Genomic DNA, 20733 nt, shown 5'->3' with positions numbered 1-20733 from the left:
ACATAAGTTAGCTACTTTTACCTAAATAACACTTCTTTTTTTTTCCCCATTCCTTGCTAGAATAATCCTAAAGAAGTTCAAAAACATTTTCCTAAATTGTATTAAATGGTAGCTAACAAGCTTCATTTTCAGTGAAGGGAAAACTACTGCCAAAACTTGCTGCTGTGAGCAGCACTGCAAATAGTAATGGTCTAGTATGACAGAGCAGGAACTCGCTTGTAGCTGAGATTCTCCTAATACTTAATACTACTACTAAAGAATATCACAGTTGGTGCATGAACAGAAATGTTCTACCACACCAGAGGTGAGCACACCTGCTCAGGGAGTTGCTACAGCAAACACACTTCTGGGCAACACTGTGGCTGTATTCCAGCTCCATGAAATAGTAAAAAGCGGACATGATCTAATAAGAAACCTTCACATAACAGCTGGAGATGCTTAAAACTGAAGAATGGCTTCAGCAGATTTTATTTTGATTTAGCTTTATAGCAGCTTTTTTCTGCACAAGCCCAGGTTCAGAGCTGCTCAGCTTTATTCCACGCAGTGAGGTTAGCACAGTGTTATTAACAGAAATGCATGCAACAGAAAATGGTGATTATATCCAAGGCTCAAAGTTTTAATAGCAGAAAGAAGTAATGATGCTGAGTTTTTATTTACGTTAATGGTTTTTTACAAATTATACTCAATAAAGCTAGAAGCCATTAGGTAGATCCGTTTTTCTAAATTAAGCTAGCACTTTAAGAGCCAGAAATCTAATGATATCAATAAATTAGAAATCCCATGCTTTCTGTAATGAGATACATATTCCTGAATGAAGTCACACATAATCACAGAACTTCAAATTTAACTGTAGGCCAGACTATTTTCCTATCCCTAAGCTATTAAGAAAGTTCATGAGGTGCAAAATAAGTTTATATGAAAATAACTTCATTTACAATGGTTCATACTTAGTCCAAAGTATCTGGAATATTACTAGTCACTCTCATTCCCTTTTTAGTCTGCTTTGATGTGTCAATGTTTCTATTTTTAAAAGCTTTCCATGTTATACTTTTAGAAGTCCAGTTTTGTATTTAGTTAATATACATACATATATATACATATATGTTAAAAATAGCTTAATTATTTGTGTATGTAAAATGCAGAATTGGTTTTAACATCATTATTCTCACCCCTTTAAGAAAAGCCACCATCTGTATTTATAATCCATATAGAATCCTCTCCTAAAGTACTAAAAATACTCAATCCTCTCCTAAAATAGTCAAAGTAGCAAAGAGTCTTCCTGTGAATAAAAATTAAATGGTTTGCCATCACAGAGTTTGCTGTAAAAAAGCATTTGCAAGTGCAAATGCATCTCTGCACAACAAGATAACTACTTTGCCCGGAAATCCTTGAAAGGAAAAAACAACCTTAAAAATGTCTTGCAGCATTTATTTGACTAAAACTAATGCCAAGAAGACTTTTTGATAATAATCACATTCACTAACATGACCAGACTGTTCATGCTAATGTGAACTCTCAAGCGAAAATGCTAAGCAGAAGCTTGTTTTAAGTGAGTAAGGCCATTGTCATTTCCCAAAAAGATAACATTAAGTACCATTTATAGCTACTAAATGGTTTTGTCTTCAACAGACCAAGGTTTAGTACACCTGCAGAAGAACTTGCAGAAAAAACATTCTGCCCTGTTAGTCATAAGCCTTTGCAGCAGGCATACTTGGTATTTGGAAATAAAAAGAATCCGATTCTAACATGGAAATGCATTTAAAAAGCTGTGGGAAAAGATGATGTACCAGCACTGTAATTTGTTAGTATAGAAAGAGTTTTCTCATGTTAAGAGCCCAGTGGGTGAGGATATGTGAAAGAGCTGCTGACAGGCAAACAGCTCACCTTATATGTGTCCAGAAAGTTCTGGAAAGCAGAAAAGATGATAATGTTGCACTGAATACTAATTAAATATTAGGTACTGGTGTCTACTCCATTACAGAAACATTTGTCTATCAGAAGAAACACATTATCTAGTTTTTATCTCTTGGAGATGTTGTTGGACCTGCAAAAGAACAGACAGAAATATAACTGACTGATGCTGTAACCACAAGCAAGTCACACACACAAACTCACCCAAAATAAGCCTTTTTTTAATCTGAAAGACTACATACCATCTTGATGTCTGGCCTCCTGTTTTTTTTGTCAGTCAGACAGCCATCAGCAATTGAATACATTTTATGAATTGAAGACACATCCCAGTCACTCATCTTTTTATCAACATAATCCTCAATAGTTGCTTCCTCATCCTCAATTTCATCTTTTATACTTAACTGCAAGAGAATTTGAACCAATGAGCAATATCACTGTAAGTATCTGAACAGCTTATGAGAGTATAATTTAACAATGATTTATTCTTATTTTTACTATATATCATTTTAATTAACACATCATAAAGCAAGTTTAAGCTGCATCATACAGATTTAACTTTCTCCCACTTCAAGACTCAGTTTTCCAGTATTGTCTCTTTTAAGAGAAGAGGCAAGATCAAAAAAGTATCTTATGTTTACTTAATAATGCATTAATATGCAAGCTTAAGTTGGTGTAATTCTTTTAATCACTTCTATAAAGCCTCTTTCTATAAATGAATGTCTGTCTGTAAACTAAACTTCTGTCTCTAGTCTCGGTGGCTGCTGTATCCACTGAAAACTTTTAGTCTGAAATCACACTTTAAATCTGACTGGTTTAGTCCAAAAGTCCTCAGTTCCAACACACTTGAACTGGGTTATCTGTAATCACACATACTGCTTGAGGAAGCATAAATGAAAAAATAAGAGGCAATGAGTAGAGGCAGATCTTGACTTCCTCTGTGGGTCAGTCTGAAATTGCTGATCAACATTCAACTACCTTGAAATTTTCCTTTCAAGCTAAGGATGCCATATATGATCTTACACTGACCATTCTCTTTATGCTCCCAAAAGTACAATACAAAGAATAGTAAAGATAATTCAACCCACCTCTCCCTCTGCAAAAAAAAGCCCTTACATTTCAAACTTCACTAAGGTTAAAAGCATAAAGTACTTGCAAATTGTTAGTAAAGGTGAAGACTGAAATTGATACAGGACCATAAAGAAACAACTGAGATGAACAGTTCAAAATGTATCAGGGAATGAGGAATTATCAGGGTATCTGGGAGTCTGCTAATAAAGCACAATAGTATTACAATGAGAAGCAATATCAAAACAAAAAATTCTATCAGATTAGAAGATGATGACCTTCAGGGCTGAACAAATCTACCAGCCAAGAGATAGAAGTTTCAGCCTCTCTTCTAAGACAAAGATTGACATAAAAGCTGTTTTCACAACTACATATTTTGATGACATATTTGATTGTTTCAGAATCTGTTAACTGACTATGATTTCATATGAAGTGATCTTGGAGCGATGTGAGGGGAGGAGAAAGCATCAAGAACATACCAGCAACTGTGGCTCCCGGTTTTCATCTACTGGAGGAAGACCTGTTATTACTTCTAGTAGGACCTAGGAGGAAAAAAAATCAGATGAGAAAATGAAGCAAAGAATAACCCTTAGCATATATATGATTTGCAAAAAGGATCATGACCTCCAGCCTGTCAACAAATGCTCCCAGGATCTGTGTTTGTCCAAAGATTATTTATACAATTCATTGTTGTTGTTGTTACTACCTTTATTTTCATAAACCGTTATTAGCAGTGTGGCTTACAAATTTCAATGCAACTTATTCTCACCCTACATGGTGTTCCTTCACAGCAAGATGGAAGGATGTCCAAACTATTCAGACATAGTGTCAGGCCTACCTTCCCATGAAACTAAATGCCATGAAGGAAGTGGTCAATGGTTGTCACTGTTGAACCGCTAGCAGAGAGAAGAAGTCCAGGTTCTAAGTGTGGCATCAAGAAGAAGATTTTATTATTTAATTCCAACTTATATCGACTTTTCAAAGGTCACCCAGATCGGTCAGTTTGAAACCTCCCCCTAGGCCTGACTGGCCAGGCCTGAACTGTCCATATCTTGAGAAACTGTTTTAATAACATCCAAACTTTATCTTTGTCTATAAAAACACAGGAAGAACAGAGAAAGAATTCTCACGGGAAAGGTCTGTGCTAGCCACAAATGGTGATTAGGATCTTGGATCTATTAATAATGGATTCATTATTCTTCCAAATATTAAGCTCATGTCTTTTTTGTACTCAGCTTTAAGGCAAATCCAACATGGACATTGTATTTTTGGTGCTGAATATAATAAACCACAGTAATTTTGGACCATTTCCTTGAATTTTCTTTTTCAGCCTGAGTTACACTTTTGTGCAATACTATGCAAACAGAAACAATGTTCCACACCACTTCAAACTACATTTAGCTAGAACTTGGAATATTATTTTACTCTGGTTTTTCACACAGAAAATCAATATATTCAAATTATTTTAAAACAATCAAAGTTCAGAAACACTATCTTAAAAAAAAAATCGGGAAAAAGAAAAATTATAGACCAGAGCAATTATTTAATTTCAGATATTCTTGATTTTATGTGCTCCTGTAATTTACAAAAGAAGTCATATACTGCTTCCCACATTCTACTTACTACTCCAAAACTGAAGATATCAGATTTAGGTGTTATCTCTCCCCGCAGAGCTTCAGGTGCCATATAGGCTGCTGTTCCAACAATTCTTTCAGTCATGATTGTCTGTGTGAATGTTACAGATGCTCTTGCAAGGCCAAAGTCAGAAATTTTGGGCACATATGTATCAGTTAATAAGATATTTGCACTGGTAGAGAGGGGAAGGAGGGGAAAAAACACAAGAAAGAAAAGAGAATTTTCCAAACAGTACAGTAAATAGGTTTCATAACAGACATATATATATAATAACTCTTTAGTAACCAAATGTAAACTGCTATTTTGACTATCTTGAAAGCTAAGATATTTATACATTATTCATATAACAAGTTGTATCAATTTTTGTTGGAAATTGCTCGATTTCAAAATTTATTCCTCTAAATAAATGAAGAACTGACTGCAAGATACATCCATATTTTTTCTTGTGTGTGCATGCATGCACGCACAAAAAAAAAGGCAAAACAACAAAACACAAGCTAAAAAACTAGACACTCCCCCTACCCCAAAACCTTACAAATACAAAACTTTCTTTTAACGGATCAATTATGTTACATTTATGGTTTGGCTTTAAGATGGACAATAGAGAATACTTAGCTCCAATCAACTTGTATTGGATCACGGTATAATTCTTATAGTCTAAATTTCTGCTCAGAATGAACAAAAGCAGGTTTTTTATACCTATTATCTAATGCTATGTCAACCACGACAAATTCATGTGCCAAATGAACAATAATACTCTTATTCTTGTCTTGAAAGAAAACCAGAAAACTTATTACTGCTAGAACAACGTATGTACTGTTTTCTCACTTGACCTCCAGCTTTTACTTTCCTAAAAAAAAAGCAACCCAGACAAAAAAGGCTCAAAGACCTTAATGTTTTCATAAAATACTAAGTGGGATGAATTACAGCAGAGATCTACTGGGTTTTAAACTTGTAGCACTTAGAAACGTTTTAAAATAACTTGATTTAATATTTTTGTAGTCCTCATTTTCTAATCCCCTTAATGGAACTGTAAGAAAGCCACATAGCCTGATACAACATACAGCAGTTACTAGAAGCTTTTATTTCTAACTCCCCCCTCTTGTTCACCAAACTTTAACAAAATTAACACAGCTGTAAGTTAAAATGGATCACTTGATGTTAAAACTGCTGTAAATAATGCTATATGTATGACCACTACAAAAGGCCAAACACTTGTCCAGGCATCCTCTACCAATTTGTCTCTTATTTAAAGTTCAACTTCTAAAACAAAAAAAAAAAAAAAAAAAAGATATCAAGACCACAACTTCATAAATCTGAGCTTCTTATCAACTTGAGTCAAGTCCAAAGAGTGATCATTTTTTTGGATACACCACAAAGAGCACAACAAAAGCAAGTTTCAACTTTCAAGTTTCAAAAGAGAAATGAACTATTTCCTGGGCATAACCAAGCCGAAAAGCTATGAATGACTGTGAGAACACCCATTAAATTATTGTCCCCTCTAGCCTAGAGAAGCTGTTCTAGTGCCTGTGTGTTTATGAATGGTCTCCACAAGTCACAGCAAAATGAAGACTGAAGTTAATATTCTTGGATGTCTCTTCATCTACATTTTATCTGATACTGGCAGCACTATTAATAGCACCAAGAAAATTTATTGAACTATTCACACTAAAAGTTGCAAAATGTTATCTAAACAAAAAAAGAACCCCAAACCCAATTCTGTAACATCATCAACTCACAGCAGTTAGAAGGGTAGAAGTAGGGTAAGGCAAAAAAGTGCGTCCCTTCCAGTCATTATACTTCTCCAGAGGCTTAAGCAGGGAAGAAAGAAGAAACATAAATTGTCAAAGCAGGAAGCACGTACATGAGGCAGCTGAAGCAAAAGCTTGTTCCTCACAAGCTGAAAGGTCATGAAACTGAAGTTGCCTGGATTTAGCAGGGTTGCCAGAAGCCAGAAAGCTATTGAAACATTCATCCATGACACCTAATCAGACAGCTGCTCCTTCTTAACCCTCAGAAGAATTAAGGCATTTGGGGCTTTTCTTCAAGGATTTGGGCTGCTTTAAAAAAAAAAACTAAGACAATAAACTGTAGCAGGAGAGGGGAAACATGACAACAAGAAAAACATCAAAAAAACCAACCAAACTCTACAACAAAACCCTCACCTTTTCTGAGTTCTGATATTCTTAGAAAAAAACTCTGGTATAACAGAGAACATTCATTATCATCGATGAACCCTGAACTTCATGAACCTGACTGAAGTAATTTTACTGTATTCATAAAAATAGGAGTGAATCAAAGGAGACACTGAAGAAGTGTTCTAGGAAAAGGAAACAAAAAAAGGTGTATTTTCATCTGAAAAATTCCCTATTAAAAAATTACTTGTTCTTCAACAGCAACTTCTTCTTTAGCAGCAGTTGTGAAATAACAGAACTTCGTGTGTTCTTATGGCACTCAAATAACTATTTGAAAGTAACAGATTATGATGCAAATTATATATTACATTTAGAACACAAATTACAATTACAATGCAAAATCTCACAGCTGGTAAGCTGTCTGGTAGCTGAGGGAGCTGGGAGAAAAGAAGGCTCAGGGGAGACCTAATCACTCTCTACAACTGCCTGACAGGAGGCTGGAGCCAGGTAGTGGTCGGTCTCTTCATCCAAGTAGCAAGTATTAGGACAAGGGGAAACAGCCTCAAGTTGTGCCATGGGAGATTTATATTAGGTGTTAGGAAAAATTTCTTCACCAAAAGGGTGAAGCAGTAAAAGAGGCTGCCCTGCAAAGTGGTGGAGTCACCATCCCTGCAGATATTTAAAAGACATGTAGATGTGGCACTTGGGGACATGGTTTATTGGTGGACATTGCAGTGCTGGGTTAACGGTTGGACTTGATCTTAAAGGTCTTTTTCACCCTAAGCAATTCTATGATTTTTAGCCCCATAATTATCTTTAGAAGTCTGTACTGGTCATGTCCTTGTGGCACAGACAAGATTATGGTGATGACGTCACTTGCAGAAGATTGCCCTTGACTGAAGCAATGCTTTTTACAGTTTGCTCTCTCTAAAGTTGCCAGGGGAACGACAAAAAAGAAAAAGGAAAAATTAAAAACTGAAAATGCAGACAGCAATATTCTGCAGCTTTTACCTTTTAATATCTCTGTGAATATGATTATTTTCATGCAAGAAATTGATGCCATTTGCTGTACCTTGAACAATTTTACATCTTACATTCCAAGGAATTGGTGGAGTGTCATCCTTGATTAAGAAGAAAGAAAAGCACATAAAAATATGAAATTTTATATATATATATATATATACTCACATAAACTAAAACAAATTTACAAAAACCCCACAACCCAGAAGTGACTTCTTGCTATGTTTTGTTGTCTCCAAGTAGATCAATAAAAATACTACCAGCATACATTTCTTAATTGAATGCATTTGTCACATTCCATTCTTTCCCTGTATTTTGCCTTAGATTAAGTAGCCAGTTGCAAAAAATGTTCTTAGTTAATGTTCAACTCTGACCCTACAAGGCCAGCTGCTCTGCAAAGACCTATCTGTATCTACTGCACCTCCCACTTCATACTGGCACTGATACCAGAGCCTTCACACAAAGCAAATAATTCAAAGCAATCCACAGCTTTTACTAACAACAAAAAGTCGATCTTCCAGTGCTTTTGGATTTCTTGGGAGTTTAGCTTTATTCATGCTACTAAGTAAAACTTAGAAGTAGGGACACCTCCATTTCAAAACCACTTCTTAATCTTGTCAGTGGCCAAGGGAAGGGGATTACAGTTATCTCCCCATTCTATCACCTCCCTTGCCTGCTCAAGGGAGGTGATCTTCATCTTCCAGACATGAAGATGACACAAGCAAGAGTCCATGCATCCAGTGGAATCACAAAATGAAGTTATAAGCAAGAACACGTATTCAAGTAAGTACATTATTCACCTATCTTATCAGAAAAAATTTTTTTTCTGGTTTATAGATTCTGATTTAGATTCCTTGATTTATGTCATAAATTTGTGTCTTCCTTGTAAAGGACTCAGTTATTTCTCCTTTAGTTTCAATTATCACCAGTCTTTTAAGCTCACTTGATGATGATGGCCAAAGCTACATGGATGAACATTTTCATTTACATCCTTATTAAGCACTGCTCATCTCTAGAGATAAACTTGCACTGTCCTTAGGTAAGACTTAGTCTCTCATCTGCACTGATTCAGTTAAAAAAAATAAAATAATTCCACATGTAGCAGTGTGTGCAAGCAAATGAATCAATCTAAACTGAGACAGCACTGCTACCAAACAAAGCTAGTCCTTTCCCCAAGCACTGCTACCCATTTTCATCATAGCACCACTTCTTTCCCACTGGGACAGAAGCATTTGTGCAGCCCTACAAAGGAAACCTCTCCAGGTGAAAATTAAGTCTTTTTTTCCACCTAATATTTTTTCATCAGCCTGATCAGTTCCCTGATCCAGATCTTTCTCCAACTAACAGACACTTGAACTAGTACAACCAGAGGATCAGTGCAGAAAAAAAAAGCAAGCCAAACATTTTTAGGTCTGGGGCCATGGGCAGCTGAAGTGGCACCAATTTAAAATGCTCACCAGATTCTGACCTCAGAAGCTGCATTTGCTTAGTATAAAGCAGGTTCTTCCTTCAGCAAACTAACATGGACACTAATCTACTATCTTAAATCTGGCTTACTATTGGACTGTGTGTCCTTGATACACAGAATTCCCTCACTGAATCAAAGCAACCTATTATTTAAGGTCAAGGCTAGATGATACGCTTTTTGATTAAATCCAAAGCATTTACACAAAATAATACATCTTAAAAATGAAATTCACATTTACTTAGGTACTTCAGAAAGAGATAAGCAGACTATGAGCACTGCATTACAACCACTACCACAAGGACAATGAACAAAGGGCAACTTCACAATGCAGAATCTCAAAAACTGGCAGAGAACATGCCAACATCAGAAGTGAGAACACCCTCTGCACTGCTTCACACAGGCATAGTCAGTCCAAGCTTCTGTGACACTTCAGGTACTCGTACATGACATTGTATTGCCAGCCTGATTTGACTTTAATCTATCCATAACATTTGCATAACATCTTACTAGAAGAATACTTGTTGTATTTTGTTCTAGAATACAAGAAGAAAGTAGTAAAACATCATTTAGCCATCACAGTTCAGTTCAGTACCATTTGAATGATATTCCATAGATTCCTATACTTTAGCAAAGTAAGGCAATTGCAAGATAGCAAAGATTTCACTTACCAAACATGCAAGTCTGTCAAGCAATGAACCGTTGGGCATGTATTCATACACCAGACACGGCTGAGCACCATCACTTGAGAAACCAAGTAATTCTACTAAATTTTCATGCTGACACCTATAGCAAAAAAAAAAAACCCCAAAAAATTGTTCATGTGCTCTGAAAGACTCTCAACATCTGATGAATACACAAGGAGGACAGAACTTGATTCCCAATGATTTGTTTCATCTCTACAGCATGAAGCCAGGTTTGTGTGATGATGCTTTAAAACAAACAAAATGTAATTGTTCTGTGTAAGAAACATTTCCAGTTAACATGAAAATTGTTATGTTAGAAAGACAAAAATTGTGTAATAGTGTACTCACTTTGCCATTATGTTTATTTCTTGCTCAAACTGCTGTTTCAAGTCCTGAACACTAACATCGACCATCTACAAAAGGAAGTATTTGAGATTAACATCACCAGTCAAATTAAAATGCACAGCTGTTCATTAAAAAAAATAATAATTGTAAGCCTTTCTTAGTTAACTGTTTACAATACACTTTCTACTCAGCTCAAAAATAAAGTATCAGAACATGGCTTTTAATTCCTTGGAACACCGTATGGACACATGGATCTAGTTTCAGCAGTCACTAACTTACACCATTCACTGCAGTTAGCCCGTAACAGCACTTACTCATTAAATAATTCATTATTCACACAAAACAATGAAGACTCAAATTCTGTGACAATACCTATTTAGCTTGTGAATCTTAGCCATCCTAATCTGAAATGGAACATTCCTTAGGACCTATTCTCTTCTGCCACTTCTTGAGGGTGAAGGGAAAACAAATGGGGAACACTCTGCTCTTCCCAACAATTTGCCTGAGTCCCTCAATGGAGAGCTACAGAGAAGGCAAGAATTATTTCCTCTGACTGAGCCAACTCACAACACTGATCGGATTAAGGACAGGTTTCCCAACTCAACTAATGTTTAACATGGTGACAACACTTTTTGAAATGTATCATTCAACACTTTCCACAATAAACAAGACAAACAGGTCCATACTATAAAGTGCATATTCATTAAAATGAAAAATTCACAGGACAACTCACAGCAATGAGCTTCTTGACAGCCACATTTCTGCCATTGATGTAGCCTTTGAACACAATGCCAAAGCCACCTTCTCCCAGTTTATTACCTCCAGCTGATTCTGGTCGGGCATCAAAATTATTTGTAATGCTTTCCAAATCATGAAACAAAAAATTATGCAAATCTGAAAGACATATTGACATTTAGCACAAAGCTATGTTTTCACTTAAGGAACAAGCTTTTCTGCTTCAGTTCTCTTAAAACAAAAACTTGCTACAGCACAAAACCTGACACAGTGGAGCCCTACTTCCATCTCTGTAATGAGGATACCAGAAAAGCAAAAGGAAGGCAGACAAATATATATATAATTAGCTATGCATAATTTTCTTCACAACTAGCATGGTAGCAGGTATCTGACTGTATTTTTTATTCATACTCATAATACAATTAGTAGAAATTAAACACGCAGCAGATCACAGAGAGAGCCACACTGCCTTATTTGTAAAAAATATACCCAGATTACATCATGTTTCTGGCAGCAACCCAAAAGTGGACGTTTAGGAAGCAACAGACCAAACACAAACTTTTCTAAAATGCCTTCTTTAGTCATCTTTTCTCCAGAATTCTTAGTCATTTCTGATATACAAAATCTAGCTTTAAAGCATAAGATGCTGAACAGTCTATAAAATACATATTGGAAAAGGGCAACAGGATTATGTGTGTCACTAAAGAAATTGCAATTTAATTAACAGTGAAGTTTTCCCTCACAGTAGGTGACTTATTGGCAAGATACAAGCTGCTGTTTCCCACAGATGCATCATGATAGGAATAGAGTCCTCACCCTCATGCACTGCCATGACTTATTTCACATGAGGTGAAGGACAGATCAGCACAAAACCAGCACTGAATTTTACCAAAGTAAGTGCCTACCTGTGTTACTGGACTGTGAGCTGCTGTTTTCTTCACTTAAGCAGGAAGGATCTGAACGTTGCTTCTCAGTAGTCTGAGCTAAAACAGACTTTACAGATGCCACTTCTTTTTGCTGTACATGTTTCTCATGTATAGGCAAGGTTTCCTGTGAAGAAAGAGGTAATGTAACTTCTTTTGGCATCCTTACAGCTTCTGAAAAGGGAATTTAGAAAAAAGTGTTACATTAGGAAGCAGAAAAAAATCCAAGTAATATTAATGCCAGTATTTTTGAAAATTAGGACATATGTAAGTATCACAAGGTTATATTCTGCCATCATGCGCAAACTCCAGCACTGTTACTGAAACTTGAAACTCTTACTTAAACTGTTATGACAAATGACAGGAAGTGGAAAATATATCCGCTTTTTTGGTTATTTTAAGCTAATCCTTTCTGATATGCAAGTTAGTGTGAAGCTCTTTAGCATCTTAGAAAACTGAGAACACAGTACAAAATGTACAAGAGTAACAGTTACCTGGAAGCAAAAGGCATGCTGGTGCTAGGAACTGATTCCTAATCAGCAGATCCACAAGATCAGCAACTGTACAGTTTGTGGTTCCCCAATCATAAAGCAATTCACATGTGGGGCTCTTTCCCATTTGTACGAATGCCTCAAATTTCCTTAAAAAATAAGTTAAGAGCAACATTAAAAACAATAGTGACCTCAAGAAGCACAGAAAGAGATTAAAAGCAAATGACAAAAACACCCACACTGAAAAAAATTCTGAATGTACTGTATAAATTCACAAATCTTCTGAAAGTGCATCCATAGAACCTAAACACATTCAAAATCAGCAGAAAAACTGCAAAATATGGGAAAAACTAAGGGAAAACCACATGACTTCATCAGTTTGTCCAGAATCCATAATATGCTGGCACCTTGGACTAACAGAGACCCAGAATAAATAGAAAAATGATTGTTTTCCATCCCTTTGGCATTCACACCCCATTTTGAATATTTTGAGATGGCCATTAAGAAGAAAATAAGATCCAGTATTCTGACTGGATCTTATACTATTACTGAAAGACAAGGATTTAATACCAATATTACTAGAAAAGACTGGAAACTCAAGATGACACATACAGCATCTAAAATCTCGCAACCTTTGAAACAGCTTCAACAAGGATTCAACAAACCCTTCAAGCCATGAGGTGTTCATAAAATGTCAGCACTACTTCTCAAGGAAACGTGTTAGCTTCAGGCCTCGGGCTAACTGTTGGGCATTTTCTTGGAAACAGGTAACTAGGAGTTACAGTCCAGCTGTCTCTTGGGCACAATGAGGTCAATGGCTACTAGCCTTTAGGGTACAGAAAGTTATACAGCCAATGCTGTATTGCTAAAAATACCTATGTCTGTATTTCTAATTAATCCTAATTTCCTTAGTCAATTTTCTGGGGCTTGTCTAAAACCTGACCTGTGGAACAATTAGGAGTAACTACCTCGAGTTCCCTAAGGAAACGGGTGTAAACGAGTGTAAAATGTCAGTGCCCAGCGGCACACAAACTGCAGCGAGTTACAGTAATGGGATGGAAAACAGGATTGACAAGGTGTTCATGTTAAACGGGTAATGCACGAGTTCACGTTACAGGACTTTTATAGAGGACCTTATATGCGCTTGGCTGTATCTGCTTTCACCGGATGGGTTGGTTATATCCACCGCGAGCTTCTTCCACCCTTCCTGCGGGTCGATGAACTCCGCCAGCCGCCTCACGAGCCCGTAGCTCAGGCAGCGGACGTGCGTGGAATCCGTCACGGGCTCGCCCATGCTCCGCTCCTGCTGGGACACAGGCTTACCCGAGCGGCTCCCGCCCGCCGTTCCCGGCTCCGAGCGCCCCCTGCACCCCGCAGCCGGCGGCCGGAGCCACCCGGGGTCTCCTCACGCCTCACCGTCGCTTCCCGGCCGCGCAGCCACGATCCCCCCGGGCCCCGCTTCCCCCCAGGCACTACCAGCGCTCCGCTTCCCTTTCCCTTTAACACTTCCCCTTTAAGAGGGCGGGGCCAGCCCCCGGTGGCAATGACGTCACCGGCGCGGTGAGAACACGGCGGAAGCGCTCTCCCACCCTGCCCTCCCATTGGTGGCTCGAGAGGCGCCACGCCCCCGGCACGCCCCATGTCCGGCCGCGGGGAGGGGGGCTGTTCCCTGCCGCCATCTGATTCCCCAAGCCTGGGGAATTTGGTGTCGTCCTCGGGCCCCATTCCCAGGGCGGGGAAGGGGCGGGGAATGAGGCGGCCGTGGCGCCCCCTGGCGGCGGCTTCCGCCTCCTTTCCTGCGTCAGCGCCTCCCTCCCTGTCCCTGTCCCTGTCCCTGTCCCTGCCTGCAGCCAGCCTCCCTGCCTGCCCGTGTCCCTGCCCGCAGCCAGCCTCCCTCCCTGCCCGTGTCCCTGCCCGCAGCCAGCCTCCCTTCCTGCCCGTGTCCCTGCCCGCAGCCAGCCTCCCTCCCTGCCCGTGTCCCTGCCTGCAGCCAGCCTCCCTGCAGCCAGCCTCCCTCCCTGCCCGTGTCCCTGCCTGCAGCCAGCCTTCCTGCAGCCAGCCTCCCTCCCTGCCCGTGTCCCTGCCTGCAGCCAGCCTCCCTGCAGCCAGCCTCCCTCCCTGCCCGTGTCCCTGCCCGTGTCCCTGCCTGCAGCCAGCCTCCCTCCCTGCCCGTGTCCCTGCCCGTGTCCCTGCCCGCAGCCAGCCTCCCTCCCTGCCCGTGTCCCTGCCTGCAGCCAGCCAGCCTCCCTGCCCGTGTCCCTGCATCATCCCTGCCTGCAGCCAGCCAGCCTCCCTGCCCGTGTCCGTGCATCCATCCCTGCCAGCCTCCCTGCCTGCCCGTGTCCCTGCATCATCCCTGCCAGCCAGCCTCCCTCCCTGCCCGTGTCTGTGCATCCATCCCTGCCTGCCAGCCAGCCTCCCTGCCTGCCTTTCAGCAGACTTTTCTGTAGTAGTCCATTCTGTTCCGCCCCTCTCCCTTTTTTTTCTCGGCCCGCTGCAGGTGCGGCGGCTCTGGCCGGCAGCAGGGCAGCCATGCTGCCTTCCTTCAGTACCTGACCGAGCACACCGGCTTCCGCGGCACTATCAAAATCTCCCCCAGGGACTTCCTAGTGACAGAGCTTCAGGTGCCCGAACTCCTCCTGAGGGACGCCCGGGCGGGATTGCTCCAGAAGCCCAGCGGAGCGCCGCCGGGCCAGAGCAGCCCGTGCCCGCGGCAGCCCGCAGAGCGCAGTGGGGAGCCCCGGCCCGGTGCCGCCGAGTGCCCCGGAGCGCGGCCCGAGGGGGCGGGAGGCGGCTGTGCTGCATGCCCTGACCAAAACGGGCGGGAGGGAGATCCCGAGCTGCGGCCTGGCCTGGGGGAGCCCCTCTGTTGGAGTCCTTACTCGGCAAGCCCATGAGCGACCTGCTCAGCCCATTTGCCTGTGATCTGCAGGATGCGTGGGGCTCGGAAAACAAGGCGGATGCTGGTGCTAGGGAGTTCTCGCTAGGACCTAGGCTGGATAAGAAAATTCGAGCTGATCTGCACAGTGCTGTTAGGCAGAAATTCACCTTTCTAGTCACTGTTACAAAAGACAATGAAATGACTGTAAAAGGAAATCCTGATTACAGAGAACTTTGTCGATTGGTGACTGAAAATGAAACAAGTGATTTCTTTAAATTTTTAGATGCAAGGCTAGAAAATTCTATGTTTTCTTTTGAGCCTGATGGAAGCGAAGAGCACAGGAAAATAGTTCACCACTTTATCAATAGAAAATTTGGAAAGCTTTTAGAAACACAGTCTTTGACAGGAGTCAATGATCAGCCAAATATGTCAGTAATGGTCGGTTTCGAGAAAAAAGTTGGTCCAGAAGAAGGTCTGCTACAGAGGCAAAGCATGTTTAGCACAATTTCACTGATGCTGGGTCTAAACTGGTAGCAGGTGTTCAAAAAATGTAGCAGTTTTCTTGGGAAAGTAGCAAAGGGCAAGGGAGTGCTGCTTGCCCACAACACTTTATAGTAAGCATTTCTTAAGATTTTTTCATACCTGAGCTTGTTGTCCTTGCTGTAGTCAAATAGCCTTAGAACTCTTTGTAAGTTTGTGAATATAGTGCATAATTCCTAAAATAAAGCATATGTTTTTACTTCTTTAAAGTTTTCTTCTTCTTAAATGTCTTTTCAGGTTCATGTAGTCACTGCTTCCGAAAAATCAGCTAAAATATATTCTATATACCAAGTAAGTCTGTATGAAAAATTCTGAGTTCCTGATCTCTGTATTTGATAAAAATGTTTTGTTTTGAATAATGTGATTAATTTAACTCGTGCAGTCTTCTTCCCTGCTGGAATGCACATAGAATAAAACACATGTGAACTAATCTCAACTCTCATAAAAAATTTACTTTTTAGTGGAAATAAGCACAGTGTCATTTGAAGTATGGCAATATTTATCATGAAGCTGAATACTTCAGAAAACATTAGAGTCTACTGGGAAAAACTTTCAAAAGCAGTTGACATTCTAATTTTTTAAGGTTTCAGAGTGTAGTTGTGAAGTCTTGCATGGCAACTGAATATACGGCAATTGAATGACTTTATTGCTTTATGTTGCCCAAGAAGCAAGAAAATTCATATTAGTATATTTCTAATTTGTTTTAGGAATCCTGATGCATTTTTTTTTTCTGCTTTAATTACAATCAAGATACCTGCCATGCACAGCTTCATTTCACAAGAGAAGCTGCTGGCTTATTATTTCAGGCCTCAAAACGCATGGTTTAAACACATTTAAAATCATCACATTTATTTAAAGGGGAATGGGTGAGCATTATCTTAAATATGTTTGCTTTGTTTTTTTCTTTGAAGGTGGTTCTTCCAATGGTGGGACTTAGTATGAAGTATCCCAGAAGCAAAGTTAGACAATATTACCATGAAAGACTTTCTAAGGATGAACTGGAGTTGTGCAAATTCAGAGTGTCTCCTTTATAGCTGAATATACCTGGATGCTACAGACTAATCTTGAAAAATGTTCAGAATCTCTCGTATTTTTTGTAAGGTAGTGAAAAAGGGATCAAAATTGAGGACAACGATCTGAAGGATTTAAAAGTCTCTCTTCATATGTCACTTGACCTTGATCCTTCATGTTATGCAACAGTCTGTCTGAAAGAAATAATGAAATGTGACTTTTAAGATTCCACTTAATGAAAGATTGCAGGAATATTGTACAACGTTGGTATTTTATGTGTAATGCCAAGAGCATAAGGCAGAATAACAGGTTCAAATCACAAACAAGAAAGATTTGTAGATTGAGATTCATAGATTAGGTAAAAAAAAACCTTACCAAAATCCTTTAGAGTGTTAGAAAAACATTCCAAACTCTAAATGCAAAGCCTTGAATGCATTGGAGTAAAACTGTGTTACACCAGGCAGGTCTAACAGAACTTAAAGAAAACATGGGCTACCCACTTGAATTTCCTATTTGCATGGACACCTGACTTGCAAAGTTAAATCTTGGAAAAGTATTTTGATCAAACAAATGTATCTTGTAATTCATTGTATTTTTGAAGTGTTTTGTACAAAATGTTAATCCCAGCAGTAATGGTACAAGTTTACAGCCTAAAGGTATCTAACTGAAAAGATGTTGTACTGAGGTTTGCTACATATATTGTGTTTTCATTGTATTCAGGCATTTAGTGTTAAAAGGTAAAAGTCCTGAGTCAACCATGACAAGTTGTTTGTTGCTTTATCAAACATTCAGTGAATGCCCCAAATAAAGTAGATGCTGGCAATTCCAGGATTCAGTAGTGCATAGCTGGTAGTGCCTATTTCAGTAAGCTCTTCAAGATGAGGCAAGTACTTGACATCACTGAAAAAACATTTATAATAGAACCAAACCATGTTACATTGTTTACAGGATGCAGACTCTATTCTTGTTATTGTGAAGCCTTATAGTAGTGCAAAAAAATGTTAATGGAACCCACTTTGAAAAAAAAAAAACTTTTCTGTTTTCTTTTTGATTTGAAAAAAAAGCAGTTAGCTGTGATAAGATGAGTGGAATTGTGGAAAAGGGGAGAACTAAAGCACATCATTTACAGTGGCTGTTTTCCACTGTACCACAATATTTGTGAAACCAAGCTAGGACATTGTGGTTTGGATTGGGTGGACAACCATGATGGGTACCCAACCAGATGGGTAAAAATGTGATTGGATGATGAGGCTCGGAGAGTAGTGGTTAATGGGTCACACCCTCCCTGGAGAGAGTGTCGCTGGGGTGTCTTCTGGGCCCCATCCTGCTTCTTGTCTTTGTCAGTGGCCTGGAGGAGGCGATGGAATTCACCTTCATTGAATCTGCAGATGACATCAAATAAAGGGAAAAAATGGGTATTCTGGAGGGTCAGGCTGTTGTTCAGGGCAGCCTAGACATGCTGAAGGAAGAGGCCAACAGGAACTGTATGGCACTCAACAAGGACAAATGCAAAGTGCTACCTGTGGGAAGGAGGCACCTGTGCAGCAGCCCAGCCTGCAGAGCAGCTCTGCAGGAGTGGCTCCAGGGACCTGGTGGGCAGCTGAACATGGGCCCTGTTCAGCTCTGTTCCTTGGCAGCAAGAATGACCAGCAGCCTCCTGGAATGGGTTATCAGGGACACAACCAATAGATCATGGGAAGGTATTACGTCTCAGTTTTCAGCACCTGCTGGACCACATTTAACTTTCACATTCAGTTTTGGTCCCCAGCACAAGAAAAACATAAAAAAACTGGACAAAGTTCAACAAAAGACCTCCAAGCTAATAAGGCACTGGAGCCATTCCCATTTGAGGAGATGCTGAAGGAACTGGGCATCTTCAACTTGGAGAAGATGTAGTATGGGGGCAAATCAAGAGCAGCTCACCAGTACCTATGAGGTTAGCAAGCCAATGAAGGCAGGATCTTCATAGTGTTGTGTGGCAGGAGAAAAAGAGACAATGAGCATAAATTCGAATTAGAGATTCAGAATGGTTAAAAGGAAAGACTTTATCCCTGTGAGGACAGTCAGGCAGTAGAACAGGTTGCCCAGAGGCTGTGCAGATTCCATCTGAGGAGGTTTGTAAGATCAGATGGGATAAAGCATTTGGCAACTGTCCTGGTTTCATGTAGGGTAGAGTTAACTTCTTCTCATTAGCTGTTATGGTGCTGTGTTTTGGACTCAGAATGAGAAGGGTGTTGGTAGCACTCTGATGTTTTGGTTTTTGGCCAAGTTGTGTTTATCCTAAGTCAAGGACTTTTTTCTTGTCTCATGCTCTGCCAGTGAGGAGGTACACAAAGCAGAGAGCATAGCTGGGGCAGGTGACCGCAGCTGACCAAAGGGATATTCCATACACCAGAACATTATGCCCAGTGTATAAACTGAGGGGAGTTACCTGGAAGAGGAGCCGATCTGGGTTGAGGAAGGGAGGTTTGGCATTGAACAGAGGATGTTGAATAATTGCATCGAGCATTACATACTTTTTCCGTTTTTATAACCATTATTATCATTGCTCTGTGGAGGCAGTTGAACTAGGGGTCAGAGACCTCTTCCAAACTGCATTGCCTGTATCCTAAGCAGAGTATTGCAAGTGCTTATCCAATCTGTAGGTGGCAGCATGGCTTAAAGTGGGAGAGTCTACTCATTTTTACTGAGCAAGTGATAACATAAATAGATTTCTGTTTATAGCATCAGTTTTTCAGGTGATGCTAACAGCTGAGTATGATAAATTTCCCAAGCTTTAGAATTATAGGAATAGGAAATATGAGTCACATCATTTCAATGCTTGTATAAAATTATGTAGCAATGAAGGATCCAGATAATTTTAGACTTTTAAAAAGATAATTACTTGGTAAGTCTGTATCAATAATTCAAAATTTGATCCTTAGCTTTTATGTGATGAAATAGACTGTCATGCAAACAATACCTAATGAGCCACTGCAGCTCTTACAATGCTTACTCTATTACAGTGCTTACTCCACACCTCAAGTTTATGGTATACATGCAAACTGATGTAAAAATCCATTTCCCTGCCATGATCCATCTAAGATAGCTTTGTTCCTGTCTTTGCTTTTCAATATCACCTCTTCTGTCTTCCACCTGCCCTTAAAAATCCCCCCTTCTGTAAAATTGCTTTTAACTCAAGTAATTTTGGTACAGCACAGTTCAAAAAGAGTTGTCCTGTCAGCACAGGCGTGGTAAAGTGCTCCAGTGCAGACAGGAAGCTGCATGCAGTTACAATGACCAGAAGAAATAAAGTAGCACTGAAGTTCTCTTAAAGAGACTATTGTGATCATCATCCATGTGGATGAAAAGAGCCTTGAAAACCATCTCATCACATACACCATTTGAATACAGAAGGTATTAAAAGTTGAGCGTTGATTTGTAAAAACACAAAAGGTCAGACTAAAAGGTTTTTGACTGAAAGGCACACTATTTTAAAATAAAAGATCAGAGGATGGTGTTAAAAAGAGCTCCCCTATAATCATTTTAGGCTCATTTGTCAGTACTTCTATTGAACACTGAAAGAACTAATCTTAAGCAAATCATTCTTTCAGCAACTCTAAGGTGAAAGAGCTAATTATGTGTGCCCATGGGTTAAATTCCTATAGTAGGTATGTTCCACCAGGGAAAAGTCAGGTTAGCTCTTAGAGTGTTTATATGATAAACATACTTCTTATTTTATTGGGCCTTTATTTTTAATTAATTCTCTTAATCCTAGCAGCTATTTTGCAGGATTGTGTACATGAACCACTGAATTCAGAGAGTTTTGTGTGAGTGCAATACTAAGCTTTCTAAGTATAATCTATATAAGCAAAACATCTGTGCCCCTGCCTTTAGAAAAGAAGATTATC

At 39.7% G+C, this 20733-nt stretch overlaps 2 protein-coding genes across 4 annotated transcripts; one reads left to right on the top strand and one right to left on the bottom strand.

Moving 5' to 3' along the window:
* Positions 1–429: 429 nt before the first annotated feature.
* On the bottom strand, positions 430–13916 carry IRAK4 (interleukin 1 receptor associated kinase 4). 3 transcript variants are annotated; one of them, XM_085043624.1, is made up of 12 exons: positions 13828–13916; positions 13545–13714; positions 12415–12560; positions 11903–12094; positions 10996–11156; positions 10266–10330; positions 9903–10017; positions 7758–7867; positions 4600–4783; positions 3456–3518; positions 2154–2312; positions 430–2044 (listed from the first exon to the last, which is right to left on the bottom strand). In XM_085043624.1, the coding sequence occupies exons 2-12, from the start codon at positions 13703–13705 to the stop codon at positions 2009–2011; spliced, it is 1392 nt and encodes a 463-aa protein (XP_084899750.1). In that variant the 5' UTR covers positions 13706–13714; positions 13828–13916; the 3' UTR covers positions 430–2008. The 3 variants fall into 3 exon arrangements, with proteins under 3 accessions (XP_084899750.1, XP_084899740.1, XP_084899757.1); XM_085043614.1 differs by lacking the exon at positions 13828–13916 and having other exon boundaries at positions 13545–13815; XM_085043631.1 differs by lacking the exon at positions 13828–13916 and having other exon boundaries at positions 13380–13666.
* A 1027-nt stretch (positions 13917–14943) lies between these two features.
* On the top strand, positions 14944–16031 carry PUS7L (pseudouridine synthase 7 like). The gene is given in 3 exon segments (XM_085043664.1): positions 14944–14956; positions 14959–15270; positions 15273–16031. Coding segments are annotated over 3 exon segments (879 nt in total). The 3' UTR covers positions 15827–16031.
* The last annotated feature ends 4702 nt before the right edge of the window (positions 16032–20733 follow it).

The sequence above is a fragment of the Lichenostomus cassidix genome, chromosome 1Aa (assembly GCF_008360975.1).
Source record: "Lichenostomus cassidix isolate B80296 chromosome 1Aa, HeHo_3.0, whole genome shotgun sequence".
Taxonomy (NCBI): Eukaryota; Metazoa; Chordata; class Aves; order Passeriformes; family Meliphagidae; genus Lichenostomus; species Lichenostomus cassidix.
The sequence above is the reverse complement of the archived record's forward strand: the minus strand, read 5'-3'. Positions and strand labels throughout refer to the sequence as shown.